At 45.5% G+C, this 22541-nt stretch overlaps 1 protein-coding gene across 1 annotated transcript in view; it reads left to right on the forward strand.

The window, feature by feature from the left end:
• The first annotated feature begins 247 nt into the window (after positions 1–247).
• The window catches only part of LMCD1 (LIM and cysteine rich domains 1), a 60694-nt gene continuing 38400 nt past the window's right edge, over positions 248–22541 (forward strand). Inside the window, exon 1 of the mRNA XM_069473846.1 lies at positions 248–344. Within this exon, the coding sequence (XP_069329947.1) occupies positions 303–344 (42 nt within the window). The 5' untranslated portion in view covers positions 248–302. The remainder of the gene's footprint in view (positions 345–22541) is intronic.

The following is a 22541-nucleotide window of genomic DNA, read 5'->3' on the forward strand; positions in this document are numbered from 1 at the left end:
AAAGGAGAAGGGCGTGGGGACAGGAGCCTCCCGGGCGGGCCGGGCCGCACTGACGTCAGGGCTCCGCTCGCTGCCTCCCGGCAGAGGCCACCCAGAGGGAGGGGACAGCCGCGTGCTGGGATTGGCTGGCCGCGCGCGAGCGCCCCAGCGGATTGGCTGGAGAGCTTTTAGAGGGAGTCCCGCTCTCCAATTAAAGCGGCCCGGCTGCGCCGGCTGCGCGCAGAGCTGCCCCCGCCTGCGTGCGAACCTGGCCATTCAGTCCCCGCGGTCCCTGCCTGAGCAGCCCGGAGCCCCAGGAGAAGATGGCAAAGGTGGCCAAGGACCTCAACCCAGGAGTTAAAAAGGTGAGCGGAGACCTGTCTGTATTTAATCCAGATTCTTTTTTTTCCCTGCTTCCCCTTCCCATCTGTCTTGGAGACTACCCAGAGGTGATGAGAAGGAAACTCATCAAATCCCAGACTGCGTGGAACGCTAAATAGTTGGGAATGCGTGTTTGGGCTAACAGGCACACACCTCAACGTGCACTCTCTAAGCAATCGCGTAAAGTATTTGCAAAGGTCTCTGGTGATGCTAGTTCAAATATAATTAAGATAAAACTTTTTTTTTTCTTTGTAATCTTATGGTCTGCTGAGTGAGAAACCCTAGCTTCCCCTCCCCCTGCCCCTCAGGTGATTGAGGTGAGGACTGGAGGTGTGTAATGTTCACTCACAAGGAGTCTCCCTTTTTGCTGTCATCCTGTTTTGTGTTTTTCCCCCAACACATACACACACTCTCACACACACATAAAACCAGTGTCTTTAGTTGGTGATGTTGGCAGTGGCCACAGTTCCAGCACAAGGAAACGAATTTCTGTCCCTCGGGTCTGTACGTTTCCTTTTCAAGAAGGACTGGCCTGGAGCCCAGAAGGTCACAGTTAAACTATTGCACAAGGGGCTTGCCGCTGTAGCTGCAGCACCCGCTGGGCACTTACCTGAGTGCAGCTGGGAGAGGGTACAGGCTGGACACTTAGAGGACATGTGAATGGGGAGGGGACAGAGAGACAACCTAGGCTTTACAGATTGGGAAACTGAGGCCCAGGGTAACAGAGTTATTCCAGCAGGCAGCAGAGCATAAGGAAAGCCTTTGGCGTTCAGACCCAGCCCTGCCACATTTTAACTGCCTAATAATTGACCCAGTCACTTTTCTGAGCCTCAGTTTCCTTGTCTCCAATGTGGGAGTGACAGGCCCCACACCTCCCCTATCCACAGTAGGGGGTCCCAAAGCAGTAATTGTTAAACTCTGATCTCAGGGAATTTAGTCTTGCAGGGCAAAGACTAATCCTTAAACATCTGCCATTACCTGCAGGGTAGAATGGGGGTGGGGAAGACTATGTCAAGATCAAAATAAAAATGCAGGCCAGCCGCTTAGAGGCTCAGCATTCCCCGTCTGATTTATAACTGTGCTCTTCTACAGTCAACCTGCCCCAAACCTCCACACGGAATCCACTGGATCTTTCTGAATGCATACACCCAGTCAGACTTAATCTGGCATCTTTCTGGAATGTCCCATGCCTCGTGGCATTTGCCAGACTATTTGCAGAATCAAGTCATCTCTCCTTCTGTGGAATTCCCATACATGTTAGACCCTTGGAAGATACCTACTAATTTCTATCTAGTAGTGAGTTTTGCATGCTGTGCTTGTCTTTCTCTACACATTTTTCTGAACTCCTAAGAGCCAACCTTTCTTGCTCATCTCTGTTCCAACATAGCACGCCATGGCACACACGGCAGGACTCAACTATGAGTGAACCACTGAGAATATCTGTCCAGCTAAGACAGTAGTGTTTGTGTAGGATACATTTCATGCATTATTATTTTTTATCTTGCTGTAGCACTGTGATATTTGGGTATCTCACTGCCTCCCCAAATTCTGTCGAGGTAGAAGAGTTCAGGGCTAAGAAGGTGGAGTTCCATTGTCCTCTGGAAAGTAAAATGATTTCTGGGTATTTTGAATCTAAGCTGGTTGATGGTTAACATGTGAAGTGAGATGAGGTATATGGAAACCCCCGCTCCTCACCACAGGTCTGGGCCACTGCTTGGAGGAAGCCTTGTTTTTATTTTCCTTTTCATAGGGGAGTATGATTATCCAGATTAGAGGTGGAACATTTTCTTCTTGTCACCCTCTAGTGCCAACTTCCTTGGCCTGCAAAGGGTTTATTTTCCATTTAGATCCAATTACAGGCTTAGAGAAAGAATGTGGTGGGTAGAGATGAAAGGGCAGATATTTTTTACCTCTTGGGACTGCAGCAATCAGGAGAAAGATCATCGCTTTGTAGATTAACCAATGCGTTCAACTCAGAAAGCCTAGAGAAGGGGAGAGAGTTGAGAAGAAGCTCGCCTTGCTGAACTGAACGGTACAGAAGTGATTTAGTACTGTGTCGTAGCAGCAGCATGCTGAAAAGTTTTTACTGCGTATTTACTTCTCAAATCTGCAACAGTGGGGGCATTTTATATCATTTGGCTTCGGGGTGCGTAATCACACTTAGACGTTTTGAAACAATTTCATAGACTCTAAGAGATGCAAGGGACCTTTTTACAAAATGAAAAATGATTTAAAATGGCATACACACTATCTCCACTGCCCTGGCCTCCAGGGGTGAGCGGGGTGGGAATCCCTAGCAACTATAAAGTCATGAAAAGATCTTCAACAGAGAACATAAACTCCAAAAACTGGAGCAGCCTTAGAGGTCATCAACCAACCTCAGACAGGCTAAGGGACTCACTATGAGTCACATACACAAATAGTCACAGAGCTTAGAGGGTCCCCAACTTTTCTCATCCTTATGAAGTCAAATGCACCCATTGTCTGCTCTTGAGCCATCGTTTGTTTTTCTACTAGGAAAGAGAGATTTCCTAGCACAGAGAGTTCCCAGAGAATGGGGAAATTGCCAAGAATCCTTGTCAACAAAGGGCCTTGAAGGCCAAACGTCAGTTTTTTTTTAATTTCAATATATTTAGGGGAGTACAAGTACAGTTTTGTTACGTGGATATGTTGTACAGCGGTGGGCTCTGGGCTTTTAGTGTACCCATGTCGTGGTGAAACCAATCACTATTATGGATTGGATCTTCTACTGTTTATTAAGGATGCTGGTTATTAGTACAGGCTTTGGCCTCTGATCCAGGTTCAAATCCCAGCTCTACCACTTACTAGTTGTGTGCTCTTGGGCACACTAATTAACTTTGAGTTGGTATCCGCACCTCACTGGAAAATTGAGGAAACAATAGCAGCATCTAGCCCCCCGAGGCAGCTGTGATAATTAAATGAGATGGTGTATACAAAGGGCTTAGCACTTCAGCACTCAGTTAAGTTAGCCATTATCATCCTTGGTGGTGGTGGTATATTTCAGTGGGTGTACAGATGCTGAAAGGAGTCTTTTGGTGAATGAAGGACACACTTTTATTTATGACTGTCCCCTATGAAGAGCAACCAACTTTCATTCAGCCAAACCTAAGCCAGTTGCTCAGCCTTGAGAAGCTAGGACTGTGACCTTGATGTTGCCTTTGTTCTCACCCAGAGGATGCACAGTGTGCTTGCATCAACAGTCTTTCCTCTCGAACATGGATTGACAGTCAGTGAGCATTTCACTCTGGAGTTACAAAATTTTTGGCCTGGAAAGGGACTGGGAGCTCTTTTTTTCACTTTTAGATAAGGAAACTGAGGCCCAGAGGGGTTTAGCTCATCATCAGAGGTTGCTGAGAAGGTGCACTGAAGCCAGCTAGGCTCTGCAAGAATACAGACCCCAGGACTGTCAAGGAGCCATTTGCAGGAATTTAGTAAGGACTAGAACAGAGAGATCTAGGAGCCTGTTCGCTGTGGACTGGGCGAGTGCCAAATGGACTTGCTGCAAAAGGGCTGTTTTTCCCCCCTCTGCACAGTGCCCCAGGAGCATTAATGATCGTACTTCTAAGTGCGTTGCCAGGTTCGGCCTGCGTCTCTCTCCGCACTGCTCCACATCACATCCCTCTTGGCTTTCCTGTCCTCAGGCGGGTCCTTCCCTCTGCACTCAGCCCTTCCTGCTTTCACCTCCAGTTCCTGCAGTGTGCAAAGCTGCTGGCACACCACCCGCGCGAGCCGGTCCAACGTAAACACGGCTCCTCCAGAATTGTCGTTGGCTCCCTCAATCTTAAAAACATATTAAACTGTCACTTAAAGACCTTAATAGCCAAGACATTGGAGACATGCCCATAGGTGTATAAGCAACTTAGCCCAAAAGCAAGCCTTATTTTTTTTAAAAAGAAATAAATTATCCAAGTTTCTCTTAAAGGATCTCCAAAAACAGATGCTCAAGACATTACTTTGTAAATTGCAGATTCTTGTCCTAGTCTGCAGGTGTGTCTGAATATGTGGGGTTGGGGACTGACAGTTGACTTTCCCCATTGTATCTGCCACCGGTGGTGGTGGGAGGTAGGGAGAGGGTTAATCGCAGATCATCTCTGGGTTTTAATTTCAGCCTTCTCAGCTCCAAGGCTAGGAGACTGGCCCAGAGCTTACCAAGTCCCCTGCAGGTGGGAAAGTGGGAGGACGACTTGGGCATTCCCCTCTGAGGATCCTTAGTTTGATCTTATCTCCACGTTACCTGACCAAAGGTGGCAAGAAGGAAAAATAATAGGCTGAATTCAGCAAAGGCTGGGGACCAGGAAAGAGGGACTGCCACATGGGCTGTTGTATGTGTCTGTCTTCTACCTCTATCTTCCAGCCACTTCTGGTGAAGAAAAAGGTAGAGTAGAGAGGTCAGGGACAGTTCCTGCCCGCACCCACAGGAGCCAACTAGGGGAGGTATTCGATGTGACTTTGCGAAGGAGAATCATCCTTTCTTTCCATCTTGCACATTCAAAACAGTTTGTGTACAATAAAGAGGAGATTTGCCATGATAAGTAACAGGCCTTGGAGTTCTTATCTCCCCCTCCATTCATCCAACACCGTTTAAATCTTTATTTTAAGAACAGATTTCTGGCAGGGGGGCTGAGTCATTACAATAACCACAGGCATTTAGCCACTGCGTGACTTTGGATAGGTCACTTTTCCTAGGAAGTGGCAGAACTTGGATGAGAACCAGGCTTCCTTCTGCCTCCAGCCCACTGACCTTTCCTTTATACTGGGCCATCTCCCAGAAAGCAAATGATTATGGCAAAATAGGCCTACAACTCCATTCCACTGAAAGCAGAATTGTGGAGCAGCTTTTCAGGACATCCAAAATGAAGAGACAGCTGTTGCTCTTCAAGAGCCTTCATTTGGAAACATCCCTATATCCCCCACCATTTGATAACAGGAAGAGGATTTGGCCAACAGCTGCCATGGTCTCACCAGGTGCAGGGCCACCAGCCACTTGTACAGAAAAGTCTCTCAAGATCACAACATTTCCTTAAGTTCACGTGGAACATTTGGGGTGTCCTGAACCATTCTTGGAGCTTCACATTTATCGATACCATGGATCTGCAAAAGCTCTAGAAAATGCTTTCTATAAAACTTTTTTAGAAAGAGGTAACACAAAGTTGGGTCTCATATGTGCGCTGACACTCTTTTAGTGTCTGAAATGTATATTTGGTATCTAAGCCTAAACATTTGATGCAGAAATTGTTTTCACAAAGACAGAAATGATAACACAATTACAAAGCTTTGTGAAGTTTTCAAATCAGCTCCTTGGCTCTGATCTGCTCTTTTATATCAGAAGCAAACCCCTTCACATTTTTTCTCGGGACGTGTTTGTTCTTACTTTTATCATCTATTTGGACTTTTGCCTCCCAACAGACTTATCTGTTCTCTGTTAGGACAGACAAGTTTGGAGATAGGCAAAAGAGGAAGAAAAGACACCCTTTGAGGGTGCAGAGATGCTTGACGTTTTCTTGCATATCTCATTTAGCCGTAAGGACTGCCACGCAAGAACATTAGTGTCCTTTTTAGACATGAGGAAATTAAGACGAAGAGTTTAAAGCGATTGCCTACGGTCACATGATGACAGGTTAAGAACCAAACTCAGGCCTCCCTGATTCCAAAATTTAAGCTTTTTCCACTCTACAAGAAGCAAGAAGGCATTAGTCAGAAGCAGAAATCCAGTGCAGAGGGGCTGAGATTGTTCCTGTGAGCTTCACACATCAGCTCTTCCAACCCACTGAACTTGCTGACAGTCCGATTCAGAAACTGCCCAGCATTTTCCAGATGTTACCAGGCATCTGCACCTGTCTGAACACCAGCTTTGGCCCCTGTCACGTCAACTTGAGTCTGGTAGAGTTCGTTTTTCATAAGGCAGGAGAAGGGCCAGATAATGTCAGGATTCTGTGATTCTGTGTGTTCCTTGACCTCCCCCATCCCCAGCACACTCGCATACCTTTCCTTTCCTTTTCTCACCCCCCCTCAGAAGTCCCCCCCACACCTTCAGAGCCGCATCCCAACTCCAGCCTCTCCCAGTGTAACAGTGACATGAGCATGCTATTTCTCCCAGTTACCATATTTTAAACAGGGCCTTTGGGAAGAAACCACCAAATTGCAAAGAAGGGGGAAAAGAAGCCTGAGGCCAGGGGGACTGCTGGCAGCTCCCAGGCCCCACCAGTGACCAGCGGCCCCTTCAGCCTTTTCGCAGAGAAGTGGTGGCAGGCCAGTTGTCTGTGCGCAGCATAACATCCTTCAGAGACAGCTGAACGCCCCAGGCTATATTTTTCACGGTGTTGATGTCAGGGACACCAAAGGGCAGGAGCACAGGGAAAGGGCTTCTGGCTGACTAACGGCCCTGCAAGAAACCTGCCCTTAAGAAGAGAGCAGCTATTTGGGCTGATGACTCAGTGGCGTTTCTAGGTACTGATTTATGAAGCTGACCGTCCAGCCAGGTGACTGGTCCTGGGCATCTGCTGGCTGAAAGAAGTGGAGGGAAAGGGGGTCCCAGCGTGGCCTCACCTTGGAGGAGAGCCGCCCCAGCCACCAGGGCACGCCTGCGCTCCCCGCCCCAGCCCCGGTCTGCGGCCGGCCAGTCTCCTTGGTAAGGGGATCTGCCCTCATGGGAGGAGAGGGCAGCATTTGGGGGCTTCTTATTTTAAAGAAAGTATGAGAGGGGGATTTTTTGAAATGTTGTTAGTTGGAGAGAGCAGAGGCTTTTAGCCAGGGATCTGTGGATAGAATTGAGGTTGTCAGGGAACTTAAATGAGGATAAATATTGTATCTTTATATCCCTGACCTCTAACTGAAATTTGATACTTCCTTCTGTTATGAATGATGGCAAAAGCCCTGAAATTTAGCAGCCCCTGTTCCTGTGATACCAACAGAAGTCAGGTGTTTCCTATTAAAGCTAAGATGAGCCTTAACATATCATTTGTACTCATCCCCGCTCTGAAAGGACAGTGATTAGATTCACTGCTAGATCTTATTCATCACTTTGATAAAGACACATGTTACTGCATCACAGATTTGCTTTTATATATTTGTGCTGTTTCAGTAATACTGGTTTTCTTTGTAATTTTATTTTATGTCTTTAAAATATTGTTCAGAGAAGAGATGCTCTCAAGTCAGACAGCCTAAAGAACCCAAAAATATTAAGACCCCCTCATAAAGATAAAGTTTTAAAAGTATTGTACACACACACACACACACACACAAATATACACATATGTGCACATGTAAACATAACATGCATACACATGCAGCTATGGTGGATTGAGATCTGAAGCTCTTGGACTAAACAAACTGGGTTCAAATCCCAGCTCTGCCACTATCTCCTATTCCCTCAAACAAGTCATATTAGCTCTGATCCTCAGTTTATCCATCAATAAAATGGACCTGAAAGTTACTGTACTCACAATCATCTAAGTTCAATTTTTTTTTTTTTTTTTTTGAGACAAGTTCTTGCTCTGTCACCCAGGCTAAAGTGCAGTGGCAGCATCATAGCTCACAGCAGCCTCAAACTCTAGGCTCAAGTGATCCTCCTGCCACAGCCTAGTCCCGTAGCTGGGACTATAGGCATGTGCCATCACACTGGGCTAACTTTTTAAATTTTTTGTAGATGTTGCCCAGGCTGGTCTTGAACTTCTGGTCTCAAGCAAGCTGCCCACCTCAGCCTCCCAAAGTGCTAGGATTCCAGGTGTGAGCAGCCATGCCTGGACAGTTGTTTAAGTTCTTAGCACAGAACTTGACGTGTAATGAATGAGTATTAAACATGGGTATCATCACCATTAAAAGAGCTAATGAAATGGTAAAGAGAATAAAAACATTATTTTGATGAAACTTTTTTAACCCATCTCTGATTTGGCCAACTTTAAGAATTTATTTGATTCAAGAACATTACACAAGTATTATATGCCAGGGACTGAGCTGGGAAATGGAGAAATAAAAGGAAAGATATCCCCAAATCTGATGGTTTAAGAAAAGGAACAGCCTAATCAAATCATGAAAGAATCGTAGCAGTGCCTGAAGACCTTGACCAGAGGTACACACATGGGACGAAAAGGAAGTACTTAATCTTACCTGGGGAGGTCAGGGCAGGCGTCCCCAGGAGGGGACATTTGAACTGAGTGTTGAGAGATGAGGATGAATGAGCTGTCAGGATCGGGTCACAGTCCAGTTTTATGCCTTGCAAATCTGACACCCATATTCTCCCTCCTATTTGATTTCCAACTTGGGGGATATCATCCCTCTTGGCCTGTGGAGAGATACATTCCGATGTCTCCATCCATCCACAGATGCACATCTTTTATTTTCTCATTGGAGAACTTGTTCCTCTTCCTCTGAGCCGAAACCCTTCGGGGTGGTAGGATGGCCCAGCTAGCATGTAGAAAACTTGTCACAGCATTGGCTCAGGCTCCCCCAAGCCCAACACTGGAGTTCCAGCACACTCACCCCCACTGAGTTTGAATTTTTGCAGGAAGGTATAGATTCATGTTGTGACAACAGAAAAAAAAAAGATAACTGAGGATATGCAATATGTATGGAAAGGAAGGAAGACACGCACACGCACACGCGCACACACACACACCCCCCTCTGTAAGACCCAGCACACTGCACGTGTGAGCAGAGCGTGAACACACCGTTCAGAGCACCGCCGGATGTGTGTGTGCGCCCTGAGTTTCAGGCATTTAAATGATAATGAGAGGAAAAGAGATCCCCTGATGAACCGTGAGGAGCAACTCAGCGTTTTGAAACATGGGAACTTGATTAACAAGATCCAGAATCTTGCATTGAAACAATTCCTCTCACACCGTTCTCACTTCAGATGTCTGACTCAGACCGGACACGCGGGTTCCTTCTGGCCATGTGTGCCAGAGCGGGTGGCGCCTTGCGAGGAAGCGCAGGTTTGGATGTGGAGATGCCACCGGGAGGCTTGGGCTCAGTTTTTGTCAGTTGCACATGGTACATGAAACAGAGAAAACAAAATCCCAGGTGATTCCCTGCCAATTTTCTGGAAAATAACATTATAGTGAACATCCCTGTGTTTGCGAGGACCTGAAGAAATGGCAAGATTTGATGGCAATGCTTTGTTTCCTCGAGTCTGTCCTCCTACACAGCCAACAGGCCCAAACAGCCTGTTGGGAAGACACAGCCTGTAACAAGATTCACAGCTCATTAAACGGCTGTCGTCACCCACCGCTGGGCGTGGGAGTGTTGCAGGGGAAATCATCATATGCTTCCTTGAGTAATGTTTGCACCGTGTATTTCGGCAATTAAAATTAATTTTAAAGAGGTGGAAAGGGCCTTAGAGATTCTCTAACAGATCAGAAAACAGATCCAGCAAGGCTAGATGACTTGCTCAAGGTCACAGATCTAGTCAGTGAACGAGCTAGGACTAGAATCCAGGGTATCATAGCATTTCAAGTTCAGAAAGACTTCTGAAAACTCTATTTTGTCCAACTGCTCCATCCAAAACCTCAACAGTGAGATGAACCAGGCAGCCGGAAGCTGTCAGAATACACTGAGGAACACTCCTGAGGATGTCTATTTTTTTAACTCCTCTAATTATTAGAAAGCTCTTTCTTATTTTGAGCTAAACTAACTCTTTCTCTCTCCTCCCCACTGGTTCTCTTTGTTTCCTTGGTAGGTTCAAGGATGCAATGGCCACTATTTTCCTAAAGTTCCAGTTCCAATTTACCTACTCAGGCCTACGTATGGGTCAGGATTAAGGTCAGAGCAGCTATTTCCTGGGTTCCTTCCCACCTTCAGGGAGACCTAGTGTCAGTTTTAGCCGAGTGAGATGGCCAGCAAACGTCCCCAGTGTGTGTTCGGGGATCAGTTTTGTGACTCGTGCCAACTCCCAGCCAGGATGGTTCCCTTTCCTCCCATCCTCACCCAGTTGGGAAGGCCACTTCCCTGCCACCAAAACTATCCTGTTTCTTGGAAGAGGATTTTTAACACACTGACTGCCACATACAAAAAACAGAAACTTTTCCTTGGGGCCACAATGTTTTATTACAAAAATAGAATAAAAACTTCAAGTGTAATTTAAAAATAAATGTAAATAGAACAACAAAATTTATTGACTTCTATTCATTTAATCCACGTTGTTAGAATTAAATTGTCACTATTCATTGTAGCAACAAGAACATCAACAAGTAAGATTTTATATATGCTTCACGCTGCCCTAGGGTCAAAACTAGAGTGAGTTAAATGCAATTCTCATGGCAGTTGGCATAGCTCAGCAAGAGAGAGGGACCAGGCAACATCAGAGCATCAAGCGAAGAACTGCAAGCCCATGTCATAAACAGAAGGAAAATCAGCACTGCTCCACATGGAAAGCATCTCATTTTTAAAGAACACAAAAGGGAAGGGATATGTATATAAAATCAGAGAAGCTGAAGTAGGCAAAGAAGAAACACTTGACAAATAGAGGTAATATCCAAGATTTAAAAAAAAATTATTTATGAAGTTGTCATCACTTATTACTATAGGGAATGCATCCTTGTAACTTTTCCATCTGGAGAGAGTACTCAATAAATAAATATGAAAGCTGGCCATCAAAATTAACTTGAATTCATTAAAAGATACCACTGAGAAAGTATAAGGCAATTCACAGAAAGAAAATATCCACACTGTGTGTGTGTGTGTGTGTGCATATATATATATATATATATACATACACACACCATATATATATATACATATATATGGGTTGTATCCAAAATGTACAAATAACTCCTACAGATCAATTAAAGCACAATTTTTAAAAAATAGGTAAAGACTTGAATAGGCATGTCACTAGAGAAGATGTGTAAATAGCTAAAAGTGTAGGAAAAGGAGCTCAGCATCATTATTCATCAGAGAAATACAAGTTAAAAGCACAGTGAGGTAGCATTACATACCCAGCAGAATGGTAAAATTAAACACTGATGATACCAAGTGTTGGAGAGGATGTGGAGCAACTGGAACTCACGTACGTTACCAGAGAGAATGTAACACGATACAACCACGATGGGAAACTGGTGGTGTCTAATAAGTTAAATACATACCTACCCTATGATGCAACAATTTCACTTCTAGGTATTCATCCAAGAGAAATGAGCACAGATGTTCACAAAAAAAAACTTAAGGATATTTGGAGCAGTTTTATTCATAATACACCAAACTGGCAACAATTCAAATCTCCATCTACAGGAGAATGGCTAAACCAATCATTGTATATTTATATAACAGAATATGACTTAGTAGTTAAAAAATCTAGTATATGCAATAAATAGGTTAATTTAAACATGTTGGATGGAAGAAGAAGCCAGACATAAACAAGTACACAGTCTATAATTCCATTTATTTGATGTTCAAAAACAGGCAGAACTAATCCAAGTGAAGGAAATCACAATAGTGACCCCCTTAGAAGAAGAGGTGTTTATTGACTAGAAAGGGGCAGGAGGGACCTTTCTGGGGGACTGAAAGTGTTCTCTCTATCTTTGTCTGGATGGTGGTCACATGGGATAGACATATAAAGTAATCAAGTGAATACTTGAGATATTTATTGCGTGTAAATTTTACTTTGAATATAATGTTAGAAATAACAAAGACTACATTTTATAAACAGTGGGAAAGCCATATGCATCCGAGCAGCAGAAGGACGTGAGGATGAAGGAGTAGAGGGCTCAGTGCTTGCTGCAGGCCCACGGAGGTATCATGTTAAGGGAAACTTCTGTCCCAAGGAGCTGCTAGGACTCTTTCAAATCTTCCCACTGACTTTAGTCTGGCATTAAAGTCTCTATGTGATGGGCCCCTTTTCAGCCACATCTTCTACTACAATGTTCTGCTTCCCCCACACCAATCTGTCACGCATTCCCTGGACACACTTTTTCTTGCACACGTGCATGCTGAGAGGGCCTCCTTCTCCATGGGCCAAAATCCCACCCATTCCTTTAGTGCCTCCTCCATGCAGCCATTGGTTCCGACCGAGGTCTCTCTCCACTGAATCTGCAACTGCCGTCTTGCCTGTTTAACCCTTGTACCATCATGTCCTGTTCATGCTGCAGTTCTTCATTTGCGAGCTCCCTGAGGACAGGAACGATGCCTTATTCCGCTTTGTGTGTGTCCTGAAAGCCTAGCAGGCACTAAGGGCCCAGTAATATTAATGGATGGAAAAGGGAATGGAATGGAGTCAGGAAGTGGGAGAGAAAGGAAAGGCATTGAAAGAGATAAGAACAGCCTTGAACTCCTTCTTGACAGGGACAGAGAATCCTGAGGGGCTAGAAAGAGGGAAAGAGGACATGCGAGTGGAGGACGCAAAACAGCCGTGCAGTAGAGTTGCCATCAGCCCGTCGGACCCTCAGTGGGGCCCCAGCCATGGTGCCTCCCACCGGGGCCGACATAGGAGAGAGTGCGCCGGGGGAGTTGGGGAGACTCCTTGGTAGCTTTAACAAGGAATCTTAAGATGAAAAAAGGAAAGAAAGTAGAGGAATGGGGGAAGGCAGCATGCCAGACCAGACTCTGAATTTTTGATGTATGTTCCCAAGTTTTGTTCCCCTTCGTCAAACTTGTCTACACAAAAGATTGGCTTGAGGATGGTGGACGAGCCCAGCCTTGATTCACTCTCCTTTTTCAAACAACTAACTCGAACCTTCGTCTGACCCTCCTGAGGCCCCTCTCTGGCTGGAGGTCTCTTGCAAACAAACTCCCATGGTTGCCACGGGCTGGGGAGGCAGTTGGCCCAGGTCACTGAGCGACAGCAGCCGCATCTCGGAAGGGTTGGCCCCCGAGACAAGAGCCAGAGACGCCTGGAAACTGGCTGAAATTTAGTCCAAACCACTCATAGCTCAGACCAATATCTACTTTAAGTTTCTAGTCCTTGATGAATATTTATACCAAAATAGGGCCAGTGGAAAAGTTCCATCAGTGCAGATTTTAAGAGTTTTGCCTTTCCTCAGCCACGTTGACCAAACTCAGGAAAGTGCCGGAATCATTGCCAAGTACATGCTCTTTGAAGTGCAAGAAATTCTGAGAAGGCCCTGGACTCATCATATTTCTTCTTATCCTGAAGACTTAGAGTTGGCGCTCTCTTTTTTAAAAGCGCTTAATATCAACACCTCCCGTTGCTTTATAATTTTAGCCAAGCCCTTGACACCACGCTGACCATGAACACTCTTTTGAAGGAGTGAGTAAGTCTGTTCAAAGTCTTTCTGGGTGAAATTGCCTTGTTGGTCGATATTTCTAAAATATTTCTAAAATCTGAATGTCCAATGAATCACTTCAATTCTCCTCTTTTCTTTGTTAGTAAGAGAAATGGCCCCAAATTTTCCCCTTAGTTTCATTAGTCATCCCCTGCTCCTTAGAACCAAAACAACAGAAACTTCAACCACGGCCCGCCCTTGGTGTACAGGGCTGACCTTACAGCCATGCTCTTGCACGAGGTGAATGTCAATTACCAAGCATGGGCCATGTGCCAGGCATTGCGCTATGTCATTTCTCCCTAATCTTTACAACCGCCCCAGTTCGCAGGCGAGTAAACTGAGACCCAGAGGGATTAAGTTGCACAATCAGGGTGGAGATGAATTGAATGTGGGCCGTTCAGTCCACAGCTCCTCCTCTTCCCTAATCAGCACCCTCATCAGGTGGCGCATCCTAATCCGAAAGTCTGAAATGCTCTCAAATCTGAAACTTCCTGAGTGACAACACTGCCACAAGTGGAAAATTCCACACCCGACCTCATGTACATAAACTTTGTTTCATGCACAAAATTATTTAAAATATTGCATAAAATTACCTTCAGGCTATATGCATAAGGTGTATATGAGACATCTATGAAGTTCATGGTTTTCATGGTACTATCCCCAAGATATCTCATTATATTTATGCAAATATTCCAAAACCTGAAAAAAAGTCCTAAATCCAAGATACTTCTGGTCTCAAGCGTTTCACATAAGGGCTACTCAACCTGTGCTATTTCTCCTCCATACCTAGCACACAGTATTCCGGAAGCATGGGTCATGGACTTCTTGGTCACAGATGTGCGTTAGCAACACTGAATGGTAGTCAAGCTCTTTCTCTCACTTCAGTTCTGTTATCTTTCTGATTATGCCAAGGAGAAAGTCTCCATCTGGTGCTAACATGTCTTTAACATCTCAAACACTTGCCCAGCTTCACTTTAAACAGAGGGCAAGCAGCCCCCAGGCTCGGAGCTTTTAAAAGGCCATGATCATATCTAGCTAGAATTTAATGAGTCACATTTTTTATAATTTGTTATGATTACTTTCTATTTTGTATACACTTTAAGGATAAAGTTTTTTTTCAAGAAATAAGCTTTTTTAAAGTGTTACATTTAAAGAAAAATTATAAATCAGTGATCACCCAGATGGCATGTGGAGGACAAAATGCATGAAGTAGGAATGTGAGGTTTCGTAGGTGTCTAATGTTTGCTTATGCCTGATCTCTAAGGCACTCTGCCGTCTTCAAAACATCTTACGTGCATTATCATGTTGGATTCTCACAGCCATCCCACGAAGTTGGTAGGGATTATGATTCATCTTAAAGATGAAACAAACCCACAAAGTTTAGAGAGCAGAAACTGCTTGCCGGGGTCACACAGGTAGTGAAAATGTAGCCAGGGCTCAGGTTCAGCTCTAAGCTCCCACATGCACCAAGCTCCCCAGCACCACCTCGTCAGCAAATCACTGCAAGGGCAGGAGTGGGTAAAGGGATATTCCAAAGCAACGAGCCAAGACCAGAAATGCCATGGAAAGTCTGGAAAGCTTAATGACTCTCACCGATTGGCCTGAGTTTTCACAATTTCCTGGTGCTTGTATATATTCTATTTCATGGAGAAGCCTGCGGTGGAGTTTCTCTAAAGTCTGACTTTCTCTTTCTAATGAGTCACCCTCCAGAAGGTGAAACAATGGGCTGTCCCATTCGGGGAGCATCTTGTACCTTCTGGGTACACCACACAAGGGGTGAGAGTACTAGAAACAGACCACGCGATGGGGAAAAGCTGAGTTCTGCTACAGAGAGAAGAGCATTTCTTTCCAAGTCTCCTTGCCTTGAGCAGTTGACTGGGATTCACACGTCAGGTCCAGGTGACTGGATAGGCAGGGATACCACAACCAGAGGAGAACCAGTGGGCTCAGGTGGCAGAGAAAGTGAGTTGGCGATTCCCTTGGTCTGTCCACAAAGAGACCCCAGGAGCTGAAACCACTCCTGGAATAAAGGTGAGAGCTGCAGGGAATGGTTGAAACTATTGGAGTATATTCCAAGAAGAGAGGAGAAGGTCCAGTGCTAGAACCTTGGAACGGGGGAGAAGTGGTCATTCAGAAGGGCAGAGAAGGGGGTGGCCAGAGGTGTCAGGGTGCCCAGGGGCACAGGAAATCAGGGTGGGTCCTTTTCCTTCTGATTTTCCCAACAGGCATCACCCTCAGATGCGGAATGTCTAACAAGTGTTAGCTTTGGGTGTGCCACAAAGCATAGATAGACAAAAATGCAAGTATTATAAAAGAATCTAAACGAATGTTTATTGAGGAGCTACTGTGTGCAAGGCATTATTCTGGGCACTGGTAATAGAGCAATGAGCTAGACACAGCGGGACCCTGCCCTCCTAGAACTTACAGTCTAGCAGGGAAGAATGACATTAAAAAGTTATGCACATGATTAAATAATTACCATCATGATGGGTACTACAAAGAAGTGCAAGGTACGGGGTTTTCTAGGACCATGTGACAGGGGTATCTGAAGGACAACAGGAGTTTTTCAGGTGAAGGGAGTGAGAAATGGTCCAAACAGGGGAACTGCATGTGGCCAGGCTCAGAGGTATGCAGGACTTTGGCATCCTTCCTAGGGCACACGGTTACATGAATAACTCTAAATTTACTCAAGAGATAATTTTCTGTAAAGTAACTTGGTTTCTCTAGTTCTGTTTTACATTTGAATTATGTCAGCTAAGTTTTAAAAGTGAGACTTGGAAAGTGAATTATTTACAAAATGAATGACTATTGGCTAATTTCTGTTTCATAAAACTGAGCTTAGAAAAAATTGGCCTAAATATTCTTTAAGGTCCTTTCAGTTCTAAGGATCTAGGATTTTCTTACATGCAGAATCCAACTACATATAGTGTGTACAACTAGATCATTATGTAGGGGTGAAATCAGGAAAGGATAAAATATTTAAACTAAAAAGTGTGTTTAATGTTTTAAAAACACATAGTATCATAAGAGAAGAAGGAGTCACTTATAAGAAGGATGCTTGTTTTAAACCAGGGAAACATCTTGCTAGAGGCACTACACTAAACACAAAGTGGTATTTTACTATCAAGGCACCAATGTTGGTTGAAGGAAATCCCTTTCCGTGTGCACGTGTGTGTGTGTGTGTGTGTGTGTGTGTGTGTCAATGCCTCCATTGTCCCACAAGTTAGCCTAGGAATTCAGGCGTGAGATTCCCAGCAGGAAGCATTAGCATAAGCAAAGCCTTCAGACTTTTAATAACAGTGCTGTACATTTATACAGCACATTTCCTTTTACGATATTAAGATTCAGACAGACAAGGTTAAAAATCTTCCAACTTGGTGTGCTAAGTCTCCCCTATTTCCAAAATTAACTCCAACAGAAAGTGTGTTATCCTTGGAAAGATCCGTAATGCTGCAGATTTAGAATTCAGACACACATAACACACACACCCCGCCACACACACACCCCAAATGACTTTCTTGTAGGACAACATTCGTAAGACATCAGGCTGCTAAAATCAGGAGTATCTGACAAAACTGGGGAGGTGTAAGCAGGCACTGATGGCCTCCATCTAACAGACTTATCCTTGAGAAGGAGCCAAAATCTAAGAACCATGAAACCAAGTAGATTTGAATTCCCAAGTGTAACCTGAGGATACTAGGCCTGGGGACACCAACAGCTTGTTCTCATTTGGAACTGGAGGGAGGGGGTGGGGAAGAGTAACAAGTCCCCACGGGACTCGATTTTCTTCTGTCTTGACTCTCCCCAAGCTACTTGGTAAATCTTTGGATACGATTCCCAGGAGGGTTGAATAACATCAGGCTCGGAGAGAGGCTGGTGGCTTCACTACATCTTCCCAGAAGCTGGAGGGCGTATCTCAGGAAGGAAAAAGACAACTCCAAGAAAAAAAAGATTGTATTGGAGACTCTGGAAGCTCTTAGTTTGGCAAGAAATGCCAGGTCGGCTCTTGCTCTAAAGGAATCCTTTTCATAGATGACTAAAACGGTGCCCACCCTCTGAGGATCTCCACGGTTTCGAAAGATTCATAAAAAGTTCAGAGACAGAAGGAGATAGGCCAACTTCTCCCTGACCAACTCAGGGAGTTAGCCAGCCCCTGAACAGTTAGCCGCTCAAATAATGGGCCACGTTCTAGAAACTTGGGCGATTTTCACACAAACAGCAGAGAATGGTTTTGTGCCCTCGGCTGGTTTTGTCCGTCAGCCTTTGCACAATTCACTATTCGCATGAGCCTGGGCAGTGTCTGCAGCTAGTTCAAAGGGAGCTGGTGTCAAAGGAAAATATTAGTTCAGTCTTAAAAATCCTATCACTTCAGTCCGGCGCGGTCCCTTACGCATGAGGTCTGTGGGCCTGCTTTGGCGACAGCGGCGTGCAGACACTGGCTATCAGCAAGGAGCTGGCAGCACAGAAGCTGGTTTCCTCCTGCCCTCAGTCATCATCGCGTTCTCCCTGCCAACACAACGTTAAACAAAAGAGTCCGCGTCCTGGGCTGGGGCCGCCAACTTCCCAGATTTTCCGCACGCCATCCCACAGATTCAATCACCCAGCGACGCGATGCTCAGTTTAGGATTTGGAACTTTTTGCTTGTCCCATACTCCTTTTTCAAAGTGATCCCAACTCCACCACCTTTGAGAGATAAAAGAGATATTCTGTGACTGTTTCCAGGCTTCCCCTTTTCAAAGCTGTGGCCAGTGCCAACTGGGAGAGGGAACCTGGCCATGTGCGTGATTTCATAGAATTGCTACAGCTCCTGTATCCAAACACGCTCCTCATGTCAGGCCTTTTCAAGAGTTGCAAATCCTTGAAAAATGTACTGATTGGAGTCTTATCGCCTCTTTGCCTATATTTTGATGAAAGTGCTAAAAATACGAAAGAGTGAAAGTATCCAAAAGGCAGATGGAAGGAAAAGACAAGGGGCAGACTGTCCCCTGTGTTGGCGGGCAGAGCACTCGGTGCCTGCTCCTTTATGCCAAGTGATAGCATGGTAAGAGGTAGGCAGCACTGGTAGACCCGTTAGTAGACCAGATGACCAAGGGAACTGTGCCTGTAAGGGTGTTTTAGTCAGGAGATGTCCGGGATGCAGATGGTGGGGCCACCTGCTGAGATGCGATACAGCTTTAGAAGCACCACTGTCAGCTACCCCAGAGGCAGATTTCATTCCCTTACTCCTTTTATGCCCCAGGGCTGGGCATCCTGGCTTTTCTGACACTGGTCTCCAATCAGGGAGGCTTGGCTGGCCAAGGTGGGGAGGGGGAGGCAGGGGCAGGGTCTTAAACAGAGAAACCTTTCATTTTCTATTTCCTTTCCACATATGGATTTGCTTTTCTGCTCTGTTTGTAGAGCCAGATTAACCCTTTTTGTTCGCAGATGATGTGAACCTTGGTGGTCTCCAGTTATTCCTTCCCAGGAGGGGAAGACAGAACGCTAGGGATTATGCAAATAGCAGTGTTCCGTAAAGGGCCACCGCGGTGGTGAGGAGATCACGGAGCGTGTCGAGTCCAGGAAAGTTAAAATTCTCCCTGAGGAAGTGGCCTTTTCCAAAACTGCCCCATGGGCGTGTTCCTTGAGGATCCTGGACACAGTAATTAGGACCAACTTCAGGGACAGCCGGTGCGGGAGACGCAGGAGCAGCAGTCCCCTGTCACTGGGCTTGACGAGGGCCCGGGAGCCTCGCGCATCCCTCCCGCTCCCACCTGCTCCCGTGCAGCCTGCTGGGCGGCCAGGAGGAAGTCACTCCTCCTGCGTGGCCACCTGCACTTTAACTTAATCTTGCCCAGTAAACATGACATGTTGAGAGAGGGGGACAGCAGGGAGAACATGGTATATTTTGCCCCAAATGCAAATTCTCCTAGAGTTAAACCTGGGCAAACTCTCTTGAGAGACAAAAATGAACAACTGAAGTAATTAATTCAAAAAATTAAAAAGAAAATATCATTTCTTGGACTAAAAAGTGTTCTCTTGTTCAGCATTTGTTTAAAACTTTGTGTGGGCCACCAGAAACTCCTAACATCACGAGATAAATCCATCTGACTCTTTCAACTACAGCCAGTCCACGGGATAAATTTAACACACGCAAACCATTTAATAGGAAAAATAATTTACCCTAACACTGCCGGTTTGGGCACTTTTGCCACCAGCTTACGAGTCATCAATTGTGTTCCTATTCTGTTGCTTTAAATACGATGATCTCTAAAGACAAAACAAAACAAAACAAAAGAAGTTTCCCATCCATAGAATTCTCAGTACTAGATCAGTGGGGCTGAATCTCAACTTGTTTAGTCTGTGCATTTTTACTGTCATTACACAGTGCAGGAAAAGGGGATCTAAATCAAACGGATTGCCTCACATCTGTGCTTGTCCAGAGGAATAGAAGTGCACAAGGAGCAAGCCCAGGGTAGAAGCCGAAGATTTGAACACACAGACACTTCAACACACATGTGCATGCACACACATACACAGAGCCCTGAAGAATATGTCACATGACCTCTAATGTACATGAGGTCCTTGCTGCCATCTGCCTGAGACTCGCCATGGTTTTAGGATGTGCTTCAGATTCCTTGTCACCATGGGGAACATAGGTCAGATGGTGGAGAAAGAAGTTCCAAGAAGGAGAAGGACAGCAGCCAGTTTTGCATACCCCTCTGCCTGTTGCCATCACACTCTAAGCCAGTCGTCTTGACGTTGCCTGGGATAAAAATTAGACCCTTCCAGGACCAGGGCTGCAAGTCCCACTCTGTCAGCTCACATTCGGGAAAACAAGATTCTCTTGGCCACAGCCTAAATCCCCAGCTTGGGGCTTCCCAGAACTTGGGGAGGTGAGTGAGCAAGAAGCTGGGGGTAAACACAGAGCAACAGTTCTGCTTTAAGATTGGAGGGAACAAAGTAAGGTGCATTTGTTTTATGTTATAACAGAAAAATATATATTATGGAATCGGATGTGAAAAGCCACCCAGCTGTTCAAGAGCAAACAGACGGGAAAGGGTCTTTCTTTGTCGGCCTTCCCCCAGCATCCCTGGGCTTCCCGCCCCCTGGCCACCGCCTCTGGTGGCACACAGGACCTGTCCCAGAAGGAGCTGGTTGGGCAGAGGGTTTACATTCAGGAAGGGCAGCACATGTAGAGCTTAAGTTGTGGACAGATGGTGATTGTATTGGTGAGTGTATCGACTTTGTTACTATGTTCAGATCGTGTGACCCTGTTTTTGCAACTCACTGTTGCAATTGTTGGGGAGCTTCAAAAAATGGAAGAAGTGCACATCCTTGTCAAGATGCCAGAGTTCTTAAGTGGGCGAGTGAAAAAAGCCTTCCTAGCCAGGCCATTCCCCCAAAAGATTATACTTCTTAAGGAAAACAAACAAACAAACAAAAAACAATGACTTCCTGTGCAGCTTGTAACCATTTGGGTGTTATACCTTCCCAGGTCCGGCTCCCAAATCCGGCTCCTCTGTCTAGCAGGGTTCCTCAGTCCCCCTTCAGCCTGGAGTTGGGGAGGGTTTGGGGACATCCCTGGCCTCTGCAGGGACAGAGGGTCTCAGTATCCATGAGAGCCCCGGATAGGAGTCAGCCAGCCAGCGAAATTTAGAGGAAGAGGAAGGGCTGTGGTTTCCCTTCTATCTGGTTGTTAAGAAAATTACCACATTTGGCACTAAAACCTGTGGGGCAGGCTTGTGCCAGGGCAGACGTGACCAAAATGAAATGACAATAACAGAAGTCAAACTTCCTGTAAAAACCTGCTTGTAGGGAATGATGTTCCACAAGCTGAGTGTGAAAGGGGAATTTTTTGCCTTGTATTTAAGGGGCACAACTTGATGCTTTGATACACACATACATTGTGAAGTCATCAGGCTTATAACCTATCCCTCACCTCACCACAGTTACCTTTTTTTTGTAGTGAGAACACCAGATCTCACCTCTTAGCAAATTTCAAGTGTACAATACGGTGTTAACTACAGGCAGGAGGCTGTGTCTTAGAGCTCCAGAACTTGCTCACCGTGCATGACTGACACTTTGCACCCTTTGGCCGACACCTCCCCACCTCCGGCAACCCCGGCCCCTGGCGCCCACCATCCTGCTCTGGGTTTCTATGAGTTTGACTATTTTAGATGCCACCTGTAAGTGAAATCACACAGTATTTGTCTTTTTGTGCCTGGTTTATTTCTCTTAGCACAATGCCCTCCAAGTTCATCCATATTGTCAGAAATGGCATTATTTTGTTCTTTTTAAAAGTTGAACAATATTCCAGTGTGTGTGTGTGTGTGTGTGCGCGCGCATGCACACGCGTGGCACGTTTTCTTTACCCTTTTATCCACTGGCAGACATGTAGGCTGTTTCCCTGCCTTGGCTGTTGTGGATAATGCTGCAACAAACAGGGGAATGCAGATATTTCTTCAAAACACTGGTTTAATTCCCTTTGGCTGTGTACCCAGGAGTGGGATTGCTGGCTTTGTATGGCAGTTCTATTTTTAATTTTTTGAGGAACCTCATACTGTTTTTCCGTAACAGCTGTACCAATTTACATTTTCACCAAAGTGTGCAAGTGTTCAGGAAGGGGAATTATTAAACCAATGAGCTGAGAGCCTTAAAGTCCAAGTTGAAGCAGCTGAGGGTACAAGGCTGAGACCTAGTGATTCACAAACTTGTCTGCACACTGAAATCCCTTGAGGATCTTCCAAAAATACTGATGCCTGCAACCAGCCCCCAGAGCTTATGGCTAAATTGGCCTGGGGTACAGCCCGGGCTTTCAAAGTATTAAAAGATCCCCAGGGGATTGTAATGAGCAGACAAGACTGGGAACCACTGGCATAGTCCCTCGCTGCTCACTGCGGTCCTTGGACCCACAGCATGGCCTTGCCCTGGGAGGTTGGTAAAACTATGGAATGTCGGGCTTGCCCC

This window comes from Eulemur rufifrons, chromosome 7 (genome assembly GCF_041146395.1).
Source record: "Eulemur rufifrons isolate Redbay chromosome 7, OSU_ERuf_1, whole genome shotgun sequence".
NCBI lineage: Eukaryota > Metazoa > Chordata > Mammalia > Primates > Lemuridae > Eulemur > Eulemur rufifrons.